General features: G+C 35.8%; 1 protein-coding gene across 1 annotated transcript; it reads left to right on the plus strand.

Moving 5' to 3' along the window:
* The first annotated feature begins 20,322 nt into the window (after positions 1 to 20,322).
* On the plus strand, positions 20,323 to 21,979 carry LOC143262081 (uncharacterized). Its single transcript, XM_076528042.1, has 2 exons — positions 20,323 to 20,418; positions 21,526 to 21,979. Exons 1-2 carry the CDS (start codon positions 20,411 to 20,413, stop codon positions 21,977 to 21,979), a joined length of 462 nt encoding a protein of 153 aa, XP_076384157.1. The 5' UTR covers positions 20,323 to 20,410.
* Positions 21,980 to 25,408: the final 3,429 nt, after the last annotated feature.

Here is a 25,408-nt window from a genome sequence, read left to right on the forward strand (position 1 = left end):
ATTTTCGAGTAATGCACGCCTCATCGGCAGCATTTTTTATAATAGGGTCATTAGCACGCACCGCTTCGGTCGCCCGTCCAGGCTTTCTTGCTACCTGCGGCACTGCGTGCTACGTCACTTTTACATCCCCTCTCATCGCGTCACTGATCAATCAATTTCTATTCTTCGTTTCTTGTGTCATTGTGTCATTCAACAAAAAGTCTTAGTGGACATGGGGCGAAGAAAGATAGAATTACAATTGGCGTATGTGCAAATGCGTTAGGCACACATAGCATTATGCCTATTGTAATTTATAAATATAAAAAGCTAAGAGCTTTGAAACATGTACTTTCATTACCTGTAATTTTTAAATCGCAGTCAAATGCACGGATGGGTAGAACGTTATTTTCAGATTGATTTGAAAACCATTTCAAACCATCAGTAAAACAATATCAGGAGGAAAAACAAATATCGGAGAAAGTAAAATGATGTTAAATGATTGCGAAGCTTACAAAATTTCGCTACAAGAAGAGGAAGATTTTAAAATTATATATTTACCATCTAATACAGCATTTGTCCTGGAACCAATGGATCAAGGGATCATAGGAAAAATAAAAAGAATTTTCCGGCACAAGCTTTTGCGACTTGTTTTAACATATGATCAAGGAATAAATGAATTTTATGACGATTACACATTAAAAACCTGTATTGACATTTTATCGGATTCGTGGTTCAAAGTTACAACAAAGAACATAAAAAATGCATGGAATAAACTGCTACATAATAATAATCCTGCTGGCCCTTCAATTCAATCACACATGGGAGAGTTTGAACCTGATTGGCCAGAGATAATGAGTGCAATTACAGGAGAGCAATGCACCCTGATACATGCCACACAATTTTTATTAGACTGTGAGGAGGAAGAAAGAAGGAACGAAAACGAAAAAACAGAACTGCAAAATGAACCAAACAACCACAATAAATTACATGCGGCCCTTAAGTTATTGACATCTTACAGTAAAAGAGAACCACCTTACATACAACACCTTATGGAGGCATTAAAATTATATCTTTTGAGCAAGGATAAATTAAATAAGTAAGTACATACGTATTCATATACAATGGTAAAAATTTGCAGCCAATTTGAATATGAATTATTTACAAATTAATGTTTTTTTTTTACATTATTTGTTATTAGAAAATAGAGGAAAAACACCACCTTGTTATAACGACGTATTTTATTTATTACGTAATTTACTAAAATAAAATGAATTACAGATTAAGTATCAAGTAAATAAATGTTGTTCAGTCTCATTGCAAGGCTGGAAATCTGTTTCGGTTTCCTTCCGTATTCAGGAAGAAGATCCGAAAGAACGAAATTATTTTATTGTGAAAAGGTGAAAGTTTTAGTATTTTAGGTGTACCCGGTGACTACGCGACGCATCCCGATTGCCATAGCCAGGGTGGTACCAGCGATCGCGAACTCTCTGACCACCCTTCGTACCTGCGAAAACTGTGACAGCAGCGCACCAATTTGCATCTGATCGATTGTACCAAACCATCGGAAAATAGCATTTAAAGCGACAAATTTGAATTTTTTGGGAGAATCAAATAAACATCATTGCCTAAACTTTTCACCATCGCACACCACGTGCATCTTGGCAGCGCATTACGCGCAACGTCTATCGTCTTTGATTCTATTGGCAACAGAAATATCTGTCCAAACTATATCACGTTTGGTCTCATTTGAATCAGAAATCCATCAGCAATATGTTAAAAAAAAATCAGTATTAAAATGTTAAAATTAAAAAAAATCTATGTCATTGTATTATGAGCTGTCTTCCGGGAATTCGAGTCAAAGGAGCCGGGGCGCGTGCCGCAGCACACGTGTTCACCGACTCGCATAGCGAGAAAATCGATAAATTACAGGGTCGCGCAATATCTCGGTGTCAGAAGTGGCATACTTAAGTCGCGCCAGGAAGAGAGACACTACTATACATGTATATACGGTCTAAGGACGTAACGCCCACGCGACACAATCTCTCAATAAGAGCGCGGTCCCTAGATCGAGATGTTCGATCTCAATCCATAAAACCGCGGTGTCACCAGTCTGGCTCATAACGCGTCACGGCTGTCTGGCCTCGGAAAGCGAGGGAGAGGCTCTTCGGAATCGAGCAGATAGCACCGTAGGACCGCTGTCAGCCGGCAAAGACCGAGCACCCGGCGATCTATCATCCGCGATCCTCTCCCGGGAACGATTGTTAAAGAGTTTCGAATGACGGCCGGCCATTTGCGATCGATGGCCCATCCACGCGCGAGCGCGATATCGGTTTTTCCACCTAGAATTAGTATCTGGCTACGTTCAACCCCCCGTTTGACTCGGCAGCCGTTCCTCCCCCCCTCTCCATAAGAGACGAGAAGAATCCCGGGGGTTATAGGAAGAGGATTCTCGAGGTTCTAATCTCCTGATGGTCGATCAGCTTAGCTTTTTACGGGGGCCGTATGAAAAATCTATCAGGGTTAAAGCGTCGCTGAATCATTGATCGCTTATGCACACCGGCGCGGCTTTATCGGATGGATTCTCCTGTGAGGAACCGTTTCCGAGCGGCGCGCCGATTTGAAAAATTCAGCCGCGTACCGGGCACTAATAGAGGACTTTTTGCAAGTTGACGAGCCATCCGAACCGGGTGCGCCCGTTAATTATTTTATGACGCGACGTCCACGGGATTCGCGGCGATGCTGGGGGAGGACTTAGGCTGTCTTCCCACTTGGAACCGTTTTATAGCCAATTTCAATCGACCGATTTCAATGAAATTTTCAGCGTGTACAGGGTGTTCCACGTAACCTTTGCCACGATTTTTTCCAGCATCTCCGGCGGTCTAACAAATAAACGTTTCGAACAAATGTTACTCGGTTTTTAGCCGGCTACGGATTGCGATATAAAAAGCTTCGGAAAGAAATATTTTACGTAAAGAAATCAAGGTCACTTTCATTTTTTTTTAAGTTGCACAAGACGAATTCGATGACCTGTTATACCACGACCTTCGGATGACCTTGACGTAACACAGTTTTCAATGACAACATATCACTTCGTTGATCGCATTTTTTGTGCGTCAAGGTTGTCCGTAGGACATGATGTAACATATCGTTGGATTCGTCTTGGCACAAGCTACAATGATATGAAGTAAAAGATATAAGATGCAATTTAAGAAAATGAAGGTGACCTTAATTTTTTGGAATAAAACACTTATTTCTGAAACTTTTTATACCGCATTATTCCGACTATTTTTTATTCAAATTAACATTAGATTTACGGAACCCGTTAAAATGGCGTGTCACCAATTTTTTAATTTACGATTACGGCAAATGTTACAATAACACTTGTTGAGAATCAGAATAAACGTCTTATTGTTACTTTTATAAACTCATTTAAAACAGCTGTTTTTTGTCTAAAAATCTAGTATTAAATAAATATTCCAAAATGTATAATCTTATCTACAAACATCAATTCATCGAACAGTAGTATAAATATTCAACAATAACATTTTTAATCGTCGTAAAATCGATGATAATATTATACCCTCTGAAAAGCGTTCCGTAATAGGTACAGTAAATTCTCCTTAATTGATGCTCAGCTTAGAAACAAAAATGGACAATTTGGGAAGAAGAGATACAATTATTCGAGCTTTGCGGCTCGTTTTTATAGTTAACGATCGTCACCAGCTATAAAAGCGAGCCGCAAGGACACGAAAGCATTCTTTTTGGAAGAAAATTGCTGCTATATTTTTAGACATAATCATTTCAAATTTATATTTATTTATATGTAAAATAAAATTTGTATTCTAAAGATTTCTATGGAATTTTCAATGAAATAATCATCAATTATTAATGAATTGAAAATGAAATAAAAATTGAGACCATCTTCAACGAAAAATTTTAATTCTGACCAACGATGCCCTAAAATATTGGTAGCGGTACGGTAAATTTTGTTGGCGCCTCGGAGTCGCCATTCGAGTGCAAAGGGTTAGTTTTTATAATCAATCGTACGTCAGCGGTGTCTGGCATTCTTCGAGCGTCATTTAAAAATGTTTATTGCTCCATGATATAGTAAAAAAATATACGGTTACGATCGCGAGAGTCTACAGAATCGTTCTACGAAAAATTCGTGCCTCTAGCGTCACAAGTTACACCGGGAAAAATTCTCAAACGCGATAATTTGACTGCTGAAAAAGAAACTCATCTCCCAGCAATTCGAGTTTCAAACTGAAATCTTCGAAGAACCGACAACGAGATCGAGAAAAGATCGTCTCGCGACGTGTAAATGAAATCGGAATCTACGAGATAAAATTCATCGTCGGTTATCATCACGGCCGGAAGCGTGACCGCGGCCTAATAAGTGTCCTCGAGCGGGTGGTTTCGCTCACCTCTTGGAGCTCTGCGCGCCCATCGCGGCGATCACGGCCGATTGGCGGGAAATTCGAACGGGGTTCCAGCGCGTCCGCGGTGCGGCAACAGCAATCAACCGAATAATTTAAGGGTCCATCGAGATAACGGTAGGTTACGACGCGGGTCGCGTCTGTATTTCCGGCATCGATGCGAACCTATTCGCTTAACGACGAGATTTCCCACGATGCGCAGCACGCACGCGTGCACAAATCGAGAGGACCGTTCGATACAGTCTTTTGTCCCACTGTCGCTGTTAAAATAACGTGATTCCGCGAAAGACACCGGGACAGGAGCGTAATAGAAACACTGATACCGAACCGGCCGCGGCCGGCCGATCGTCACCGATTTTACGATTTCCCGCTAGCTCCCATGGACCCCCGTGGACCCCCATGAAACCAATATGGCCGCCGGGAAATAATGGGACAGTAGGGCAGCTCTCTCGCGATACCCTGTGCGCATTTTATGCGAAATCAACTTTAAATTCATCGCGCCCCGCCAGCCGAGAATCATTCTCCCCGACGTGAAACAATTCGCTCGATTCCATTCGAAACGAGATTAGTTTTTTGGTTGATGCGCGCACCGGGACGAACATGAATTCTTCTGGAAATTTGGCGGTACGTCATGCGGCCAGAATATGCCGTGAAATATGATCGCCACGTATCTTTCTTTTAGAAAATTTTAACGTTTTCGTAGAATTTTTAGTCCGTTCTTCGATTTCCCAGGTTTTATTCGTCGATTGTTGTTTATGTATTTAATGTTGTTTTTATGTTGTATGGTTTTTAGTACGGTTTTTTGATGCAGCAATGGCTCGACGAGCATCACGGGTGATCAATTTTATAATTGTATGAAGTGATTGTTTAAACAATTTTTTATCTGGAGCGAGCGTATTTTTACGTTTGCAAGAAAATATTAATATTTCTTGTCCACGACAACATTGAGCTTAATACTAATTTTTAAGCAATTTTTAAGAATTTTTTGGAAAAAAACACGAGACTCTGACCTTTTTTTATAGAAAAATTTTTCGAGTTGGAGTAACTTACTAAAAATTGTTCCGGGTATTCAATTTTATAATCATTAATATCTGATGTTTGTTTAAACTGTTTAATTGTAGGAAAATACGTAGCAAAATATATTTAATGATAATAACAACCTTGAGGAAAACACTAATTTTTTAAAGATTTTCGAAACAACATGAGAAGTTGACGATTTTTTAAATTAGCAACTAAAGCATTCGAATAATTTTCTTTAATTAAATGATTTAATTTTCAATAATAATAATAATTATATAACTATAAACAATTTTCGTTAATTTAATTCAATAATTTTGTTAAATACAATTTAATTTTGTCCAATAAGTGTTAATAAATTATTTAAAAAATGGCATTTTAGAAATCGTTTTCGGTAAAATTATTATATTATTATATTTCATTTTATTATAAATTCCATTTTATTATTATAATTAACTTAACGTCCGACTTTGTTTCACGGGCCTGTCAAAGGGGAAATTTAGAAAATTTTTAAGATTTTGTGAAATATGTTCGTAGTCGCTAGAAGCTACAACGTAGTCACATTTAAACAAAATCCGAAACAGTACTCCGAACGGTGTCCGTTTTCGCGTGAGTAGACCCGAATTTATGGTTGCGTCTGATCGTTACATCGAAAATATCTGCGGATGCCAAGGATTAACCGTAGCAGGTAATAAATCAGAAAAGCGTTTTGTCTCGTAGGAAGCAGAAAGAAATGAGGGACTCGACGAAAACTCGCCACCGACTCTACTTTTGGCAAACGACTGCGGGCGATATATAATACTGTAAAATACTAAAATGTATAAGGGAGAATAACGTTTTCACGAAAATACTGCTTCCCACGGATAGATCGATATTGTCTACAATTCATCATCGGGAGGACAAGCGCAATACAAATTGAATCATTCGGAAATCTTAATCGTTTCTCAATGGTTAATTTTGAAAATAGTGTTTTTTTTATTTTGAAAAATTTAATTTATTATTTATATAACATTAATAATTATAATTATACATTTATTATTTAGATAATGATAAGTTATGTACATGTTAAAAATTTCACTGAAATCGGTTGACCTTCGTACGAGCTGTAAATAATTAATGATCGCAAAAATCGCAGTTTTGTTCCGACCTTTTACACTTTTGATCAATAAGTATGAGAAATTTGCAATTTTTACAATCTTTTAACGCTTGTAACTTACCATTGCGTTAAACGATTTCAATGAAATTTTCAGCATGCGTATAACTTACCGAGATCTACAAGACGCATTTTTTACATTTTCGTTAGATTTCATAATATAAACATCCTTTTTTATTATTAAATAATTAACTTTCATATTTCAAAAGAAGTATTCGAAATTTATAGATTTTGTCATTATTAATAAATATAATTAACTAATGATATATATTGAAATTATTAATAAATATTTTATTAAACAATCATTAATTAAATATCTCGAAGTTCGAAAAATCGGCAAAATTAGCCCAAAAGTGATCAAAAATAGCTTCCTCAGATAAGAAAGTTAAACAACGAGAGTTTTTTACTTCGTTTTGTCATTCCAAGTATGTAATAGCAAAATTGTAACATTATCTATTATACAGGTCCCTCTATGATCTAAAAAAAAATTCAAATCGTCTACTCTAATTTTAAAAAAGTTAAAATAGCACCTTGAAAAGTGTTCGAATATCAGTGGGAGTCACTGTATACATATAGCTGATGGCCGGCCTCGGCGACCAAGGGTTGTATTCGCGAGGCATTTTCATGCCCGGCATCTTTTTCGCCGGCATTGTTCGTCCTTGACGAATACGAGGTTCTCTGTTCTTCAGCAAGGGCGAAATGAACAGTCCTCTGAAGCATTGGCGGATTAATGCGTACTGGTGCCCGAGGCGCGATACAAAATTGAGATCCCCAATACGCTATGACACGCTATGACAAATAGAGCGATTATTAAAAAAAGTTTTATTTGAAAATAAAAATTTTATTTATGGCATTGAGAAATTAATTTCAATAACAGCTTTTCGGGACTTTTGCTAGTGCACAGTCGAATGCATGTGTAGATTTCAGCTAGCGACTTGCGTTCATTTGTCGCATATGCATTGCATTTATATCATTTTACCACATGAAATAATATCACGTCGTTCGTTTCAACAGACAGCTGTTATATTATGTACAAAAAAAACAAAATACTACTAATTTATCAATATGTAATTTAATCAAAATAATACATGTTTGCTGGCTTTAAATGGACTTACATCATTTTCATAATTAGTCAATTGTAATAATCATTTAATTTCAGTTATGAAATTTTAAATATCATTTGAAATATATTTTCTATTAATCCATATAATTTTGTTTATTAATAATAACAATAAATAAAATAGGAGTCTCGTTTCTTATTTTGAACGTCAAACATATTTATACATTGTTAAACTTAAAATAAGATATTGTTTTATTTATTTACCGTAAATAACCAGACCCTGTTTAGTCCCGGTAGGTTCTGCTTTCCCTTGCAAATCATAATTTTCATCAAGGCTCGGTGCGAGCCTGTTTACAATGGTTCCTTCATTGACTCATTTGCACTGGCTCGGCCTAATCCGCCGCTTCTCTTTTTTTTTTTAATTTAACCGAACGAGCCAATCCTTGCAAAATCCGTATGACACGACCGGTCATCGCAGGTACATGTGCTTACCTGATAGCCGGCAGCGGTGGCTAATGGTTTTCCACGGGAGACGTTTTCATACCTGGCGCATCTTTTCCGGTAGTATCCTTTTGTCATTGTTCGTCCTTGCTGATTAGGACGTTCTGTCCTTTAGCAAGGACAGTATAAATAGCCTGCCGATGTCAACGGAAACACTTATTCTGCGATCAGTGCAGCAACAACCAGCAATCAGCAAACAGCAGTGATCAGTGCGAAGACTTCGGCGAATTTTCTCAGTTAATTTTCCCAGTAAAGTATAGTGACAATTTCTTAGTGAACTAAAATGGCATGGTACGTACATTTTTGCTATATTTTTCCGCGAACATTCTTCGGTCACTTGTTTTGACTAATGTTTTCCGTGTGTCGGGTATAAGAAAGAACAATTTATTTTTACGAATTTAAATATTTATAAATAAAATATATTTTTCATCGAGACACGAATCAACCTCTAGTTTGGCCGGATACGGAGAATTCTCCCTAATTGATGCTCGGATAGTGCACGAAGATGGACAAGTCGGGAAGAGGAGATACGATTATTCAAATTTTTGTAAATTGAAATCTTGAAAATTATAACATTTAAATACTAGATAATTTAAAAAATGTACATTTAGAAATCGAAGAACTTAAAAATCGTGAATTTGTAAATCAAAGAATTTAGAGATTGAAATCTTAAAAATTAGATCATATAGAAATCAGCTAACTTCGAAATTGTAAATTTATAAATCAGAGAATTTAAAAACCGTCAATTTGAAAATCGGACGATTCAGACATTGGAATCTTAAAAATCAGAAAGTACAGAAACCAGATAATTTCGAAATTATGAATTTAGAAGTATGCGCATTGAAACATCGTGCCATTCGAAACGGTTGGATCGAGAAATTGCAAGTTTCTCGGAACGGAAAAATGTGTTTAATCCTGGCGTATAAATATTTCCAATTTATTCGCTTATAAAAACGAGTCGTCTACAAAGTTGTCGATTCACCGATAACTATAAAAACGAGCCGCGAGGCTCGAGTAATCGTGTCTCCTGTTCCCAGATTGTCCATTTCTGTGCGTAATCCGAGCGTCAGTTAGGGAGACATTACTGTATCTCCAAACGTTTCTGCAAACTTGATTCGATTAAAGCTTCCGTCGTTTAATATACCGTTTAATATTACTATACCACACGCCATCAGAAGCTGCAAGATACGTGCATACTAATTAATAGTTTCTTTTCGTTCAGTTCCAGAACTACAACTGAATCCTGCATTCAGTGGGGCTCCATAAATGGTGGAGAAATCGAGTTCGAGTCTCTGACGGAGAATACTTTGGAGGGAGCATTAGAAGTAATAAGGAAAAGCTTTTTCCCCAACGAGAGCATCTGCAAAGGCATAAATCTGTTATCGGATCCTTGTAGCGTCAAAGCGCTCGAGGAGGTGTGTTTGGCAGTTACTAGAGACGGTGTCAGCCTTGTCGCAATCGAAGTCAAGACTCAGAAAGTTGTTGGTGTCGTTCTCAATAAAATTAAGAAAATAAAAAGAGATGAAATTGACCCGCGGTGGTTGTGGGGGCAACCACCGTACGATCGACTTCCCCCGATCATCAGGCATCCTCCTGAAATGACTTGGCTTGAGAGCTTCAGAGAAGATTGTGAACATCACACGGCCAATGCCTACCTAGATTTGATGATTGCTATAAACGACCAGATAAATTTATTCGAATATTATGATGTTGATTGTATTATGGAGTGTATGTTCCTGGCTACGCTGCCGGAGATGCAGCAGCAAAATATTGGCGAGAGCTTAGTGTGCTTGTCCGTGGATGTTGCCAATGCGCTGGGTAGTGGAGAAGATGTGAAAGTACCATTAGCCGATACTGGAGGTGATAGTATAATCCGTCATTACCTGGGCGTACCGAAGTTAGTGACTGCCGTCATGACTTGCAATTACGCGCAGATCATCGCGAGGAGGTGCCGCTTTAAGGTCTTTAAAAGGATCAATTACAGGAACTTTGGCTGGGATAACGTACCGTTCCGCGAGAGAATCGGGGATGAGCATCGTGACTTCACTGTAGTAGTCTAGAAAATAAAGAACTTGTACGATTCTTAAAGAAGATATCGCGATATCAAGAAAATTATATTTTATTTAGTATTTACGTGTGTTTAGCACGATTACGATAATATAATTTTGACCGAAGTTGTCAATTATTATCCTCGAAATTATCTTTGGAATTATTAATTTTGAACTTATCATCTTCGAAATTGTTATCTTCGACATTGTGATCATCTTCGACATTATTATCTTCGAAATTATTATCTTCGAAGTGATCCTAGAAATAATTATCTTTGAAATTGTTATCCTAGAAATTATTATCTTTGAAATTGTTATTCTATAAAGTGTTATCTCCGAAATTGTTATCTTTGGAAATATAGATCTCGAAATTATTATCCTTGAAATTATTATCCTTGAAATTATTATCCTTGAAATTATTATCCTTCAAATTATTATCTTTAGAATTATCATCGAAATGATTAAAATAACACCAATTGACCAAAATATATTCGCTATGCATTGCTATTGGAATCTCGTCGATTTATCAATCGACTTATCAATGAAAAGTGTAGAAATAAAACAATGAAATTTATACTTTTCTGCCTGGTTACTCGTCGTTTAAGCCACTTCATGAAGGAACGGAGATCAGGCACTCGCGCATTTGCATCAACATTTGCATTGTTGCGGCGCAACGCCGACGTAAAATAAATAAAGCAAATCGCCGAGAATTCCGGAATTCATAAAGTTCGCACGGAATCGCAGTTATTCTTTTCTGATTATTATTCATGGTCGTGATGAATAAGTCGCGTCCGTTCCTTCGGAACCAACATCTTTTTCTGTGAAATATCAGCGGAACGATGCCGCCGTAGAAACAAATTGGAAATATTTATACGCCGGGATTAAACACATTCTTCCTTTCCGAGAAACTTGCAGTTTCTCGATCCAGCCGTTTTGAAAGGTACGATGTTTCAATGCGCATACTTCTAAATTCACAATTTCGAAATTATCTGGTTTCTGTAGTTTCCGATTTTTAAGATTTCAATTTCTGAATTGTCCGATTTATAAATTCACGATTTTTAAGTCTTCTGATATCTAAATTAACAACTTTGAAATCATTTGGTTTCTAAATTTCCTGATTTTTAAGATTTCAATTTATAAATTCTTCGATTTTTATGTTATTTGATTTTTAAGATTGCAATTTATAAATTCTTTGATTTTTAAATTCACGATTTTTATGTCATTTGATTTTTAAATTTAGAATTTTGAAGTCATCTGATTCCTAAATGTTTTAATTTTTGAGATTCCGATTTCTAAATTCTTCGATTTTCGAATTTGTAATTTTTAATTTTTCAGATTATGGTACCTAAATGTTTCGATTTTTGAAATGCGATATCTTGATTGTTATTTCGGAACAGTTTGTATTCCAATCGGCGATCTATGGATTATTGTAGAGTGGTTTAAACGACGCCGTTATTAACACTGTCCGGAGGTTTGTCGTTTTCACGTTCGAACTAGCCAGCGGTTAATCGAACCTTGGTAATGTCCCGCGTACACGCGGAATTAGAAACGTATAATTCCAATCCAATTCGCCTGCCACGTTGAATTTCATTTACACCGGCGCGACGGCGGTTTTGGTGCGTCCGATTTGATTAGCAGTAACAATTCGGTTGACTGCAGTTTGTTTAGACGATTTAGATTCAATGGATTCAATCCGCGAAGCCGCTCCAAAGGGAAACCGAACGGTTCGCACGATTAGCACTTTTCTTTTCGTTATTAGCTATTGTTATTATCTTGTGTTATTATCCACAGCTTGGTTGTGTTAAATACAAATTGTCTACGTCGATCGCGACATACAAATACAATACTCTATAATATGACCGAATTTGGCTTCCGATGATTCCACCATTTTGCATTTGAATAATGATGTTTCGTCATAAATTTATAAAATTCTATTGCCATTATTAACAATTGATCTTACTTTTCGTAGATTATTATTAAAAGAACAGGATTTGGAACGACTTTATCGCCTAATAAATGCTCTGTGACGAAAGCTAACCCAAAATCGACAATTACTGTTTAGCAACGTACGCTTTCAAAATATGCAAATATCATAATTATACAAAGTTCTCGCTATTAATAATTGTGGCTTGTTAACAATTGTTGTTGTGATAAAATTGTTCGTAATTCATTGTAAATATATTGTCAACAATTGTTGCTGTAATAAAATTGTTCATAATTCATTGTAAATATAATGTTAATAATTTGTATCATTTGTCGTAGACAAATGTATACAAATTCTTGAGCAATTAATAAATTCTCAGTCTGCTTCATTGATAACAAATTTTGCAGTATGTTTTCAATTTCTTTAAAAATAAATATTGACGCAACGATAAAGAAATGTTCAGAATTTTATGAATATAATACGATGATAAATAAAAAGGGAAGTTTGTAAATACGGATATGTAGTTACAATAGAGGAATAATCAAAGTGGTGCACACATCCGATTGACTGCTGCGTTCTCACTGTAATTTCCGATCCGCGTCGCGATCTAGTGGATTAACAGAAGCTTGCGGTCTCGTGTTAAAACGGATATTAACAGACTGCAACTAAAATAATCAATTAAACCCCTTTAACAGAATTGCATGCAGACGTGAATCCTATTAGCGGCTTTGCTCAGCCTCTAATACATTCGTTATGTAACAGAGTTGCAATCATTGTAGAGAGGATAGCGAATTACATGTTTTTGAAAATCCATTGCTTGAATTTTGAATAATTTCCGTACACAGAAAATGGCATCAAATGGTATAAAATAGCATAAAATTGCCTAAAATTGCATAAAATGGGATAAAGTAGCATAAAATGGTGTAAAATGGCAGAAAATGGCAAGGAAAGCTAGTAGATCACTGTTTTTGGTCCCAATGGAAAGAGGAGACTTCATTCTATCAGATCATAGTCATTTCAATCGCTATGAAAAGTTTAAATTATGAGAGAAATGTGAATTTGAAAATAACCAAAAAATTACCATCTCTACTTAGAATGGGGGGTCTTAAAGATACAAAGGCACTAATACTGAATAATCCAAACGGCGCGAAAGCTAAGATTTCACCCTTTGAAATGTATCTAAGGACACCATTTTATAGTTTTTTTTGTTAACAAAGTTACGATATTTTGAATTTCAGGATTTCATTCGGAAGAGAATCCAAGGTGCTATACGATGGCAAACAAAAATCATAGATCAATATTTTCGGGCTCATTCGAAAGGGGAGACTTCGTTCGTTAAAATAATTGTGAACTAAACAATTTTTTGAACCACTCAGACGTATGCGAATATGAGAAATCGACAAGACGGAAACATTTGTATTTACAGTGCAGGGTATTAACGAAATAAAATTTATTAAACAGAAGAATTAAGATGCTACGAAACTGGAAACTTGGACTTTTAAAATGAGTCGAAGAACACCACCCTAAAAAATGTTCGCCTAGAATTCCACGACCTCAGAAATCACACTAACCTTGGACACTTTTTTTCAAAACTGCCATGAATTGGCAACAAAATATCGCAGATCAATGTTCTTGGACTCGTTGGAAAGGGAATACTTCGTTTCACAGAATCACGGTGATTTCGTACGCCGGAGAAACGTTTCGAACATATTAGAAGCACGCGAATTTGAAAAACGACCAACAATGTTCCATTTTCGCTTATCGCTCGAGTTCCATCGAACCATTTTTCGTTTCGTGCGATTTATGGTGTAGTGCCGGCAGTGCACAGAGCCAAAAATATTCGCGCCGAATCGGAAATGTGATTATCATGTTCGCGCGACCCCCAGCCGCCGAAATTCAATTGGTCCAGCAAGTTTCGGTTGATCCAGCAAATTAGAACTTGGTGAAATATCGTTGGCGCACTTGTAACAATGACACGGAGTCACTAGAGCTTCAGATGATCGCGATTAGGGCAAATTTCGCGGGAGTTAGACGATTACGCTAGTTCTGGCTCGTCGTCGACGGATAATAAGACGGATAATAAGAGCACGCTTCGCGACGGATAATTTACGATTTTTCGATGATTTTTAGCGGTGGTTGACGAGAATCGCCGGTACGAATGTCGGACAATTTTATTTCATACTTTTAATTGCTCCTGAACAAAATTTTCATCTCCTTTTTATTTTCTGCACAGTGAAACTGCCCCTTTAACAACGACATCCTGATGTTATTCCATTTTCTTGTATATTCAGCAAATTTATCAAATATTAAAATAATGTGTATAATAAAATTTGTACTTTTTATCCCCTTTTCCTATTTTTTTTTAGAGCGGAATAGCCCGTTTTTAATTGCGATATGTATATTTTACTCTATTTCTTTATGTGTTTTCAAAATTGTTTTGACATTAAAAAAATGTTTATAACAAAAATTAAATTTTTCACGCCATTCTTACCTTTTTCAGGGTGAAACTACCCCCTTAATAACGATGTCTAGACATTACCATATCTCCATGTTTATTTCTGAAATTTAACCGTATATTAACAAAATATTTGCAGTGAAAATTAAATGTTTTTATTTTTCGTAGTACGAAACTACCTCCTGAATAAATAAGGTATCTTATAGGTGTTTCCCTCTCTGCATAAATATTTCTACAATTTTATTGGATATTAAGAAATTACTTCCAGCGAAAATTAGATTTTGCACCCCTTTTTATTTTCTTTGAGATAGAACTTCCATATTTTTAAAATTGCACCAGATATTAAAAAAATTTAAGATAAAAATTTAAAGATATTAAAAAATTAAATTTCTTTCCTTCGTTTATATTTTTAAGGGTGAAACTATCCCCTCCTTGCTCGAATGATATATATTCGATATGTACTAAATGTTCAAAAATATGTTACAATAAAAATTGAATATGTTGTCATTTAAAACAATGCAGTCATATAATGTAACAAATATAAATTTTCTGTCTCGTGTAGAGTATGCTAATCAACATGACAATGAAAGAAATCGTATTGTAAGGGGTTAATTACGTCGGAGAATCTGTAAAATTTTTTCTCCGAGAAATTTATAAATAGCCCGAGGCTATAGGAAAATTAAAAACTTTATAATGAAGGGATCGAAATAGTTAAATTTTGTGGAAGGGTAATTATTCCTCAGTCGAAGTTTGGTTGTTGACAGGAACAGTGATTCTTCGAACGAAATTTCAATTCTTCACGAACTTTTGAATAACCTGTATGTTTTCTAATGTGCAACAACCATTAGAATCACAGTGTTTACATAGATACATATATCGATTTTCCAGTGAAATTCGTGATATTTAAAATAAGAATTGAAATATCATAAGCATTTTTAGAGTTGTTAATTATATTGTTCAATATTGTTGATAATCATATTTTATCGATTTATAATAGTAAATAATATAAATTATAGCAGTAGTAAATTCTAGCCAGACTACATAACATATGTTAATTTTATAGCAATTACAATTTGAATGCCACCAGTTAATGTTAGATTAATACGAATTTTGATTTCAGCAATGCTAATGCGAAAATTTACAGCAATTTGAATTTCGGTGATATTAAATAATATGTTACTAAGGAATTTTCAAAAAATGCAAAATGTCGAAGAAATTTCAGAATTGTTGTGTACTGTTGATAATCAAATTTCATCAATTTATATTGTCAATTGATTCTACAAAAAATTAAAATATACACGCGAATATTTACGCTAATTTCACGCACAAAATTCTCGACATATGTAAATAACAATTTCAATCGCCTCTCACTTCTCATGCAGCATCCGATCATTGAATACATTGATTTTCACTGCTCACGCATCATTCGATTCCGCAGTTATACCAATTATACAATTTTAATAAAAATAACCCCGAAAATATTAAATAACTAATTAAAAATTATTTCAATTACTTTTTTCATTCTTGATACATTAAATACATAACTTTCTTATTATTAAATAAATGAATTTCCTTATATATCAAGTATGGAATTGTTATGTGTACAGTAAATTTTCCCTAATTGATGCTCAGCTTAGAAACAAAAATGGACAATTTGGGAAGAGGAGATACAATTATTCGAGCTTTGCGGCTCGTTTTTATAGTTAACGATCGTCAACAACTACAAAAACGAGCCGCAAGGCCACGAAAGCATTCTTTTTGATAGGAAATTGCTGCTATATTTTTAGACATAATCATTTCAAATTTATATTTATTTATATGTAAAATAAAATTGGTATTCCAAAGATTTCTATGGAATTTCCATTGAAATAATCATCAATTATTAATAAATTGAAAATGAAATAAAATTTGAGACCATCTTCAACGAAAAATTTTAATTCTGACCAACGATGCCCTAAAATATTGGTAGCAAAATATATTTCCTAATATTAGCCATAATTTTTATTTATTTGCATTTAAAAAAAAGCAGCTTCAGTAACGTAAAAATTACTTGAAATTATAGTGCGGTAAATTTTGTTGGCACCTCAGAGTCGCCATTAGAGTGCAAAGGGTTAGCTTTTAAAATCAATCGGACGGCGGTCCCCATTAAAAAGGTACGTCAGCGGTGTCTGGCATTTTTCGAGCGCCATTTAAAAATGTTTATTGCTCCATGATATAGTAAAAAAATATACGGTTACGATCGCGAGAGTCTACAGAATCGTTCTACGAAAAATTCGTGCGAAAAATTCGTCACAAGTTACACCGGGAAAAATTCTCAAACGCGATAATTTGTCTGCTGAGAAAGAAACTCATCTCCCACCAATTCGAGTTTCAAACTGAAATCTTCGAAGAACCGACAACGAGATCGAGAAAAGATCGTCTCGCGACGTGTAAATGAGATCGGAATCTACGAGATAAAATTCATCGTCGGTTATCATCACGGCCGGAAGCGTGACCGCGGCCTAATAAGTGTCCTCGAGCGGGTGGTTTCGCTCACCTCTTGGAGCTCTGCGCGCCCATCGCGGCGATCACGGCCGATTGGCGGGAAATTCGAACGGGGTTCCAGCGCGTCCGCGGTGCGGCAACAGCAATCAACCGAATAATTTAAGGGTCCATCGAGATAACGGTAGGTTACGACGCGGATCGCGACTATATTTCCGTCATCGACGCGAACCTATCCGCTTAACGACCAGATTTCCCACGATGCGCAGCACGCACGCGTGCACAAATCGAGAGGACCGTTCGATACAGTCTTTTGTTCCACTGTCGCTATTAAAATAACGTGATTCCGCGAACGGCACCGAGACAGGAGCGTAATAGAAACACCGATACCGAACCGGCCGCGGCCGGCCGATCGTCACCGATTTTTCGATTTCCCCCTAGCTCCCGTGGACCCCCGTGGACCCCCATGAAACCAATATGGCTGCCGCGAAATAATGGGACTGTAGCCGAGATACGGGCGGCTCTCGCGATACCCTGTACGCGTTTTATGCGAAATCAACTTTAAATTCGTCGCGCCCTGCCAGCCGAGAATCATTCTCCCCGACGTGAAACAATTCGCTCGATTCCATTCGAAACGAGATTAGTTTTTTGGTTGATGCGCGCACCGGGACGAACATGAATTCTTCTGGAAATTTGGCGGTACGTCATGCGGCCAGAATATGCCGTGAAATATGATCGCCACGTATCTTTCTTTTGGTAAATTCTAACGTTTTCGTAGAATTTTTAGTCCGTTCTTTTCTATTTACCAGGTTTTATTCGTCGATTGTTATTTATGTATTTAACGTTGTTTTTATGTTGTATGGATTTTAGTACGGTTATTTGATGCAGCAATGGCTCGAATGATTCTCAAAGCTAATTTAATAAATAATAATCGTGTTAAAGGACGTGAGGGATATGTTTGTCAGAGAAATATGAAGAATATTATCAATAAGATACTCACCCATTTAGTTGTAAAATCCACTTTATGCACGGAAATGTGTGGGGGATAGTGCATTGACCACATTTACGTACTTTGTTAATCTTCACTGTACACCACATGTTTAAAAATTTCATACGTTACAGACAAGGTGTCATGCACACTAGAAAATTAAAACGGCCGTCACGGTTAAATTACTTACTATTTCGGGTCCGAAAAATTAGTAAATATTCTTCAGACGTTCTAAAGTAAAGGTGAACAGCGTTTTTCTTAAAAATATCACTGTAAAAAAAAATCCGGAAAGTTCTCGCTTCGTGATTTGTTCAATACTTCGAACGCGGCTCGAGTCCGTCCCGACCATCTGTCAAAGCCTCTTTCTGCGGGCTCTCGAACTTCGCGCCGTCACCTCCCATTGGTCAGTGATTTCCGTTAATAAATCGTAAACAAAGACGCAGATTGCATTTTCGCAAAGGAAAAAGTTACTTCAAATGACCTCAGCTACCCCTCATTTTCGGCTGTTAGAATAATTTGTGGAACACCCTGTATATTTAAATCATTTATATATATTTTATTGAACATTTATTAGTTAAATATCTCGAAGTTCGAAAAATCGGCAAAATTAGCCCAAAAGTGATCAAAAGTAGCTCCCTCAGATAAGAAAGTTAAACAACGAAAGTTTTTTACTTCGTTTTGTCATTCCAAGTATGTAATAGCAAAATTGTAACATTATCTATTATACAGGTCCCTCTATGATCTAAAAAAAAATTCAAATCGTCTACTCTAATTTTAAAAAAGTTAAAATAGCACCTTGAAAAGTGTTCGAATATCAGTGGGAGTCACTGTATACATATAGCTGATGGCCGGTCTCGGCGACCAAGGGTTGTATTCGCGAGGCATTTTCACGCCCGGCATCTTTTTCGCCGGCATTGTTCGTCCTTGACGAATACGAGTTCTCTGTTCTTCAGCAAGGGCGAAATAAAGAGCCCTCCCAAGCATTGGCGGATTAATGCGTACTGGTGCCCGAGGCGCGATACAAAATTGAAATCCCTAATACGCTATGACACGCTATGACAAATAGAGCGATTATTAAAAAAAGTTTTATTTGAAAATAAAAACTTTATTTATGGCATTGAGAAATTAATTTCAATAACAGCTTTTCTGGACTTTTGCTAGTGCACAGTCGAATGCATGTGTAGATTTCAGCTAGCGACTTGCGTTCATTTGTCGCATATGCATTGCATTTATATCATTTTACTACATGAAATAATATCACGTTGTTCGTTTCAACAGACAGCTGTTATATTATGTATAAAAAAATAAAATACTACTAATTTATCAATATGTAATTTAATCAAAGTAATACATGTTTGCTGGCTTTAAATGGACTTACATCATTTTCATAATTAATCAATTGTAATAATCATTTAATTTCAATTATGAAATTTTAAATATCATTCGAAATATATTTTCTATTAATCCATATAATTTTGTTTATTAATAATTACAATAAATAAAATAGGAGTCTCGTTTCTTATTTTGAACGTTAAATATATTTATATATTGTTAAACTTAAAATAAGATATTGTTATTATTTATTTACTCTCTTTATGTGGCGGTGTTTTGAAATAGTCATGATGCACAGGCGTTATATAATGTAATAACTGTTTCATATCCTTATATTTTTCGTATGTAACAGATCTCTCGGCATCGCTATACAAAGATGACATTTGAAAACATTAATTCCACTTGGATATCTCCCGCATCACTATACCTGCAGGAAAATTCTTCATACCATCGAATGCCCCCTTTCATGCTAAACAACTTTTGTAGGAACATGTTTTCGATAACTTCACCCTGTAAATATATCCAATAACAAAGGTACTGTAAATAACCAGGCCCTAATTAGTCCCCGTAGGTTCTGCTTTCCCTTGCAAATCATAATTTTCATCAAGGCTCGGTGCGAGCCTGTTTACGATGGTTCCTTCAATTGACTCATTTCCACTAGCTCGGCCTAATCCGCCGCTGTTCTTTTTCTTTTAATTTAACCGAACGAACCGATCCTTGTAAAATCCGTATGACACGACCGGTCATCGCAGGTACACGTGCTTACCTGATAGCCGGCCGCGGTGGCTAATGATTTTCCACGGGAGACGTTTTCATACCTGGCGCATTTTTTTTCGGGTAGTATCCTTTTGTCATTGTTCGTCTTTGCTGATTAGGACGTTCTGTCCTTTAGCAAGGACAGTATAAATACCCTGCCGATGTCAACGGAAACACTCATTCTGTGATCAGTGCAGCAGTGATCAGTGCGAAGACCTCGGCGAATTTTCTCAGTTAATTTTCCCAGTGAAGTATAGTGAGAATTTCTTAGTGAACTAAAATGGAATGGTACGTACATTTTTGCTATATTCTTCCGCGAACATTCTTCAGTCACTTGTTTTGACTAATGTTTTCCGTGTGTCGGGTATAAGAAAGACAATTTATTTTTACGAATTTAAATATTTATAAATAAAATATATTTTTCATCGAGATATGAGTCAACCTCTATTTTGGCCGGATACGGAGAATTCTCCCTAATTGACGCTCGGATAGTGCACGAAGATGGACTAGTTGGGAAGAGGAGATACGATTATTCAAATTTGTAAATTGAAATCTTGAAAATTAGAAAATTTAAATACTAGATAATTTAAAAAATGTACATTTATATATATAGAAATCGGAGAACTTAAAAATCGTGAATTTGTAAATCAAAGAATTTAGAAATTAAAATGATAAGATTTAGAAAATTTGGGAAGCAGATGATTTAAAAATTTGTAAATTTAAGAGTCGGAAATCTTAAAAAGCGTAAATGCAGAAATCAAACAATTCAGAAATTGAAACGGTAAGAACTAGAACATTTAGAAACCAGTTGATAACAATTAAAATTTCAGAAAACTGAAAAATCGTGAATTTATAAATCAAAGAATTTAGAAATTGAAATCTTAAAAATTTGATCATATAGAAATCAGCTGACTTCGAAATTGTAAATTTATAAATCAGAGAATTTAAAAACCGTCAATTTGATTTGAATTGGAATTGGAATCTTAAAAATCAGAAACTACAGAAACCAGATAATTTCGAAATTATGAATTTAGAAGTATGCGCATTGAAACATCGTACCATTCGAAACGGATGGATCGAGAAATTGCAAGTTTTTCGGAACGGAAAAATGTGTTTAATCCTGGCGTATAGATATTTCCAATCTATTCGCTTATAAAAACGAGTCGTCTACAAAGTTGTCGATTCACCGATAACTATAAAAACGAGCCGCGAGGCTCGAGTAATCGTGTCTCCTCTTCCCAGATTGTCCATTTCTGTGCGTAATCCGAGCTTCAGTTAGGAAGACATTACTGTATCACCAAACGTTTCTGGAAACTTGATTCGATTAAAGCTTCCGTCGTTTAATATACCGTTTAATATTACGTGCATACTAATTAATTGTTTCTTTTCGTTCAGTTCCAGAACTAATACTGAATCCTGCATTGAGTGGGGCTCCATAGAAGGTGGAGAAATCGAGTTCGAGTCTCTGACGGAGGATACTTTGGAGGGAGCATTACAAGTAATAAGGAAAAGCTTTTTCCCCAACGAGAGCATCTGCAAAGCCGTAAATCTGATATCGGCGCCTTGTAGCGTCAGAGCGCTCGAGGAGCTCTGTGTGGAAATTGCTAAAGACGGTGTCAGCATTGTTGCAGTCGACGTCAAGACTGGGGAAGTTGTTGGTGTTGTTCTCAATAAAATTAAGATATTGAGAGATCATCCGATGCCGAGAGATCCTGTAACTAACCCGCGACGTCCGTGTGGGCGCCCACCGTTTCGTCGACATCGCCCGGTCCTCTGGCGACCTTGCCAAAAGAGTTGGCTTGAAAGATTCAAGGATAATTGCGTACATCACCGGGCCGGGGCTACGTAGATTTTCTGATTGCTATACACAGCAAGATAAATTTATTCAAATATTATAATATTGATTGTATTATGGAGTTGATGTTCCTGGCTACGCTGCCGGAGATGCAGCAGCGAAAAATTGGCGAGGGCTTAGTGTCCGTGTCCGTGGAGGTTGCCAATGCGCTGAATAATGGACAGCAAGTGAAAGTACCGATATCTGACACTGGAATTAATAGCGTGATCCATAATTTTCTGAGCATACCGAAGTTAGTGACTGCAATCATGACTTCCAATTACGCGCAGATCATCGCGAGGAGGTGCCGCTTAAAGGTCTTGGAAAGGATTAATTACAGGGGCTTTCGTTATAGTGACGTATCGTTCCGCAAGAGAATAGGGAAGGAGCATCGTGACTTCACTGTTGTAGCCAAGAAAATAAAGAACTAATCGACGGTTCAGAAGATATCGCAATGTCAAGAAAATTATATTTTATTTAGTATTTGCTTGTATTTAACAGGATTTCTATAATTTCGACCGAAATTGTCAATTATTATCTTCGAAATTATCATCTTTGAAATTATTAATTCTGAAATTATCATTTTCGAAATTGTTATCTTCAAAATTGTTATCTTCGACATTGATATCTTCGAAATCATTATCTTCGAAATTACTATCTTCGAAATTATTACCTTCGAAATTATCCCAGAAATTATTCTAGAAATTATTATTTTTGAAATTGTTATCCTAGAAATTACTATCTTTGTAATTGTTATTCTAGAAAGTGTTGTCTCCGAAATTGTTGTCTTTGGAAATATAATTCTCGAAATTATTATCTTTGAAATTATTATCCTTGAAATTATTGTCATTAAAATTATCATCGAAATGATTGAAATAACACCAATTGGCTAAAATATATTCGCTATGCAATCTCGTCGATGTAACACTTATCAATGAAAAGTGTAGAAACAAAACAATGAAATTTATACTTTTCTGCCAGGTTTCTCGTCGTTTCAGCCACTTCATGAAGGAACGGAGATCAGGCACTCGCGATCGGGCACTAATACTAAATAATCCAAACGGCGCGAAAGCGAAGATTTCACCCTTTGAAATGTATCTAAGAACACCATTCTACAGTTTTTTTTGTTAACAAAGTTACGGTATTTTGAATTTCAGAATTTCATTCGGAAGAGAATCCAAGGTGCTATACGATGGCAAACAAAAATCATAGATCAATACTTTCGGGCTCATTCGAAAGGGGAGACTTCGTTCGTTAAAATAATTGTGATTGCGTTTGCCAAACAATTTTTTGAACCACTCAGATCTATGCGAATATGAGAAATCGACAGGACGGAACCATTTTTATTTACAGTGCAGGGTATTAACGAAATAAAATTTATAAAACAGGAGAATTAAGATGCTACGAAACTGGGAAATTGGACTTCTAAAATGAGTAGAAAAACACCACCCTACGATATTTTTTAACGAAGTTATGGTATTCTGAATTTCGAAAAATGTTCGCCTAGAATTCCACGACCTCAGAAATCACATTAATCTTGTATACTTTTTTTCAAAACTGCTATAAATTTGCAACAAAGTATCGCAGATCAACGTTCTTGGATTCGTTGGAAAGGGAATACTTCGTTCCACAGAATCACGGTGATTTCATACGCCGGAGAAACGTTTCGAACTTATCAGAAGCACGCGAATTTGAAAAATGACCAACAAAGTTTCATTTTCGCTTATCGCTCGAGTTCCATCGAACCATTTTTCGTTTCGTGCGATTTATGGTATAGTGCCGGCCGTGCGTAGAGCCAAAAATATTCGCGCTGAGTCGGAAATGTGATTATCATGTTCGCGCGACCTTTACGAAGGCGGCTGGCCACCCCCGGCCGCCGAAATTCAATTGGTCCAGCAAGTTTCGGTTGATCCAGCGAATCAGAATTTGGTGAAATATCGTTGGCGCACTTGTAACAATGACACGGAGTCACTACAGCTTCAGATGATCGCGATTAGGGCAAATTTCGCAGGAGTTAAACGATTACGCTGATTCTGGCTCGTGAGCACGCGTCGCGACGGATAATTTACGATTTTTCGATGATTTTTATGTCGAAATTATGAATGTCGGACAATTTTATTTCATAATTTTAATTGCTCCTGAACAAAAAATTTTCATCCCCTTTTTATTTTCTGCACGGTGAAACTGCCCCTTTAACAACGACATCCTGATGTTACCCCTTTTTCTTGTATATTTTGCAAATTTATCAGGTATTAAAATAATGCGTATAATAAAATTTGAACTTTTTATCCCCTTTACCTATTTTCTTTTAGAGCGGAACAGCCCCTTTTTAATTGCGATATGTAGATGTTACCCTATTTTTGTATATGTTATCAAAATTCTCATGACATTAAAAAGCTGTTTATAACATAAATTAAATTTTTCATGCCTTCCTTACTTTCTTCAGGGTGAAACTACCGCCTTAATAACGATGTCTAGATATTACCTATCTCCATGTTTATTTCTAAAATTTTACCGTATATTAATAAAATATTTGCAGTGAAAATTAAATGTTTCATCCCTTTTTATTTTTCGTAGTACGAAACTACCCCCTGAATGAATGTGGTATCTTGTAGATGTTTCCCTCTCTGCATAATTATTTCTACAATTTTATTGGATATTAAGAAATTACTTCCAGCGAAAATTAGATTTCGCACCCCTTTTTATTTTCTTTGAGATAGAACTTCCATATTTTTAAAATTGCACCAGATATTAAAAAAATTTAAGATAAAAATTTAAAGATATTAAAAAATTGAATTTCTTTCCTTCGTTTATATTTTTAAGGGTAAAACTATCCCCTCCTTGCTCGAATGATATATATTCGATATGTACTAAATATTCAAAAATATGTTACAATAAAAATTGAATATGTTGTCATTTAAAACAATGCAGTCATATAATGTAACAAATATAAATTTTCTGTCTCGTGTAGAATTTATTAACGACAGAGTATGCTAATCAACATGACAATGAAAGAAATCGTATTTCAAGGGGTTAATTACGTCGGAGAATCTGTAAAATTTTTTCTCCGAGGAATTTATAAATAGCCCGAGGCTATACGAATATTAAAAACTTTATAATGAAGGGATCGGAATAGTTGAATTTTGTGGAAGGGTAATTATTCCTCAGACGAAGTTTGGTTGTTGACAGGAACAGCGATTCTTCGAACGAAATTTAAAATAAAAATTGAAATATCATAAGAATTTTATATTGTTCAACATTGTTGATAATCATATTTTATCAATTTATAATGGTAAATAATATAAATTATAACAATAGTAAGTTCTAGCCAGACCACATAGCTTATGTTAATTTTATAGCAATTACAATTTGAACGACACCAGTTAATGTTAGATTAATACGAATTTTAATTTCAGCAATGCTAATGCGAAAATTTACAGCAAT

Source organism: Megalopta genalis, unplaced genomic scaffold (genome assembly GCF_051020955.1).
Source record: "Megalopta genalis isolate 19385.01 unplaced genomic scaffold, iyMegGena1_principal scaffold0086, whole genome shotgun sequence".
Taxonomy (NCBI): domain Eukaryota; kingdom Metazoa; phylum Arthropoda; class Insecta; order Hymenoptera; family Halictidae; genus Megalopta; species Megalopta genalis.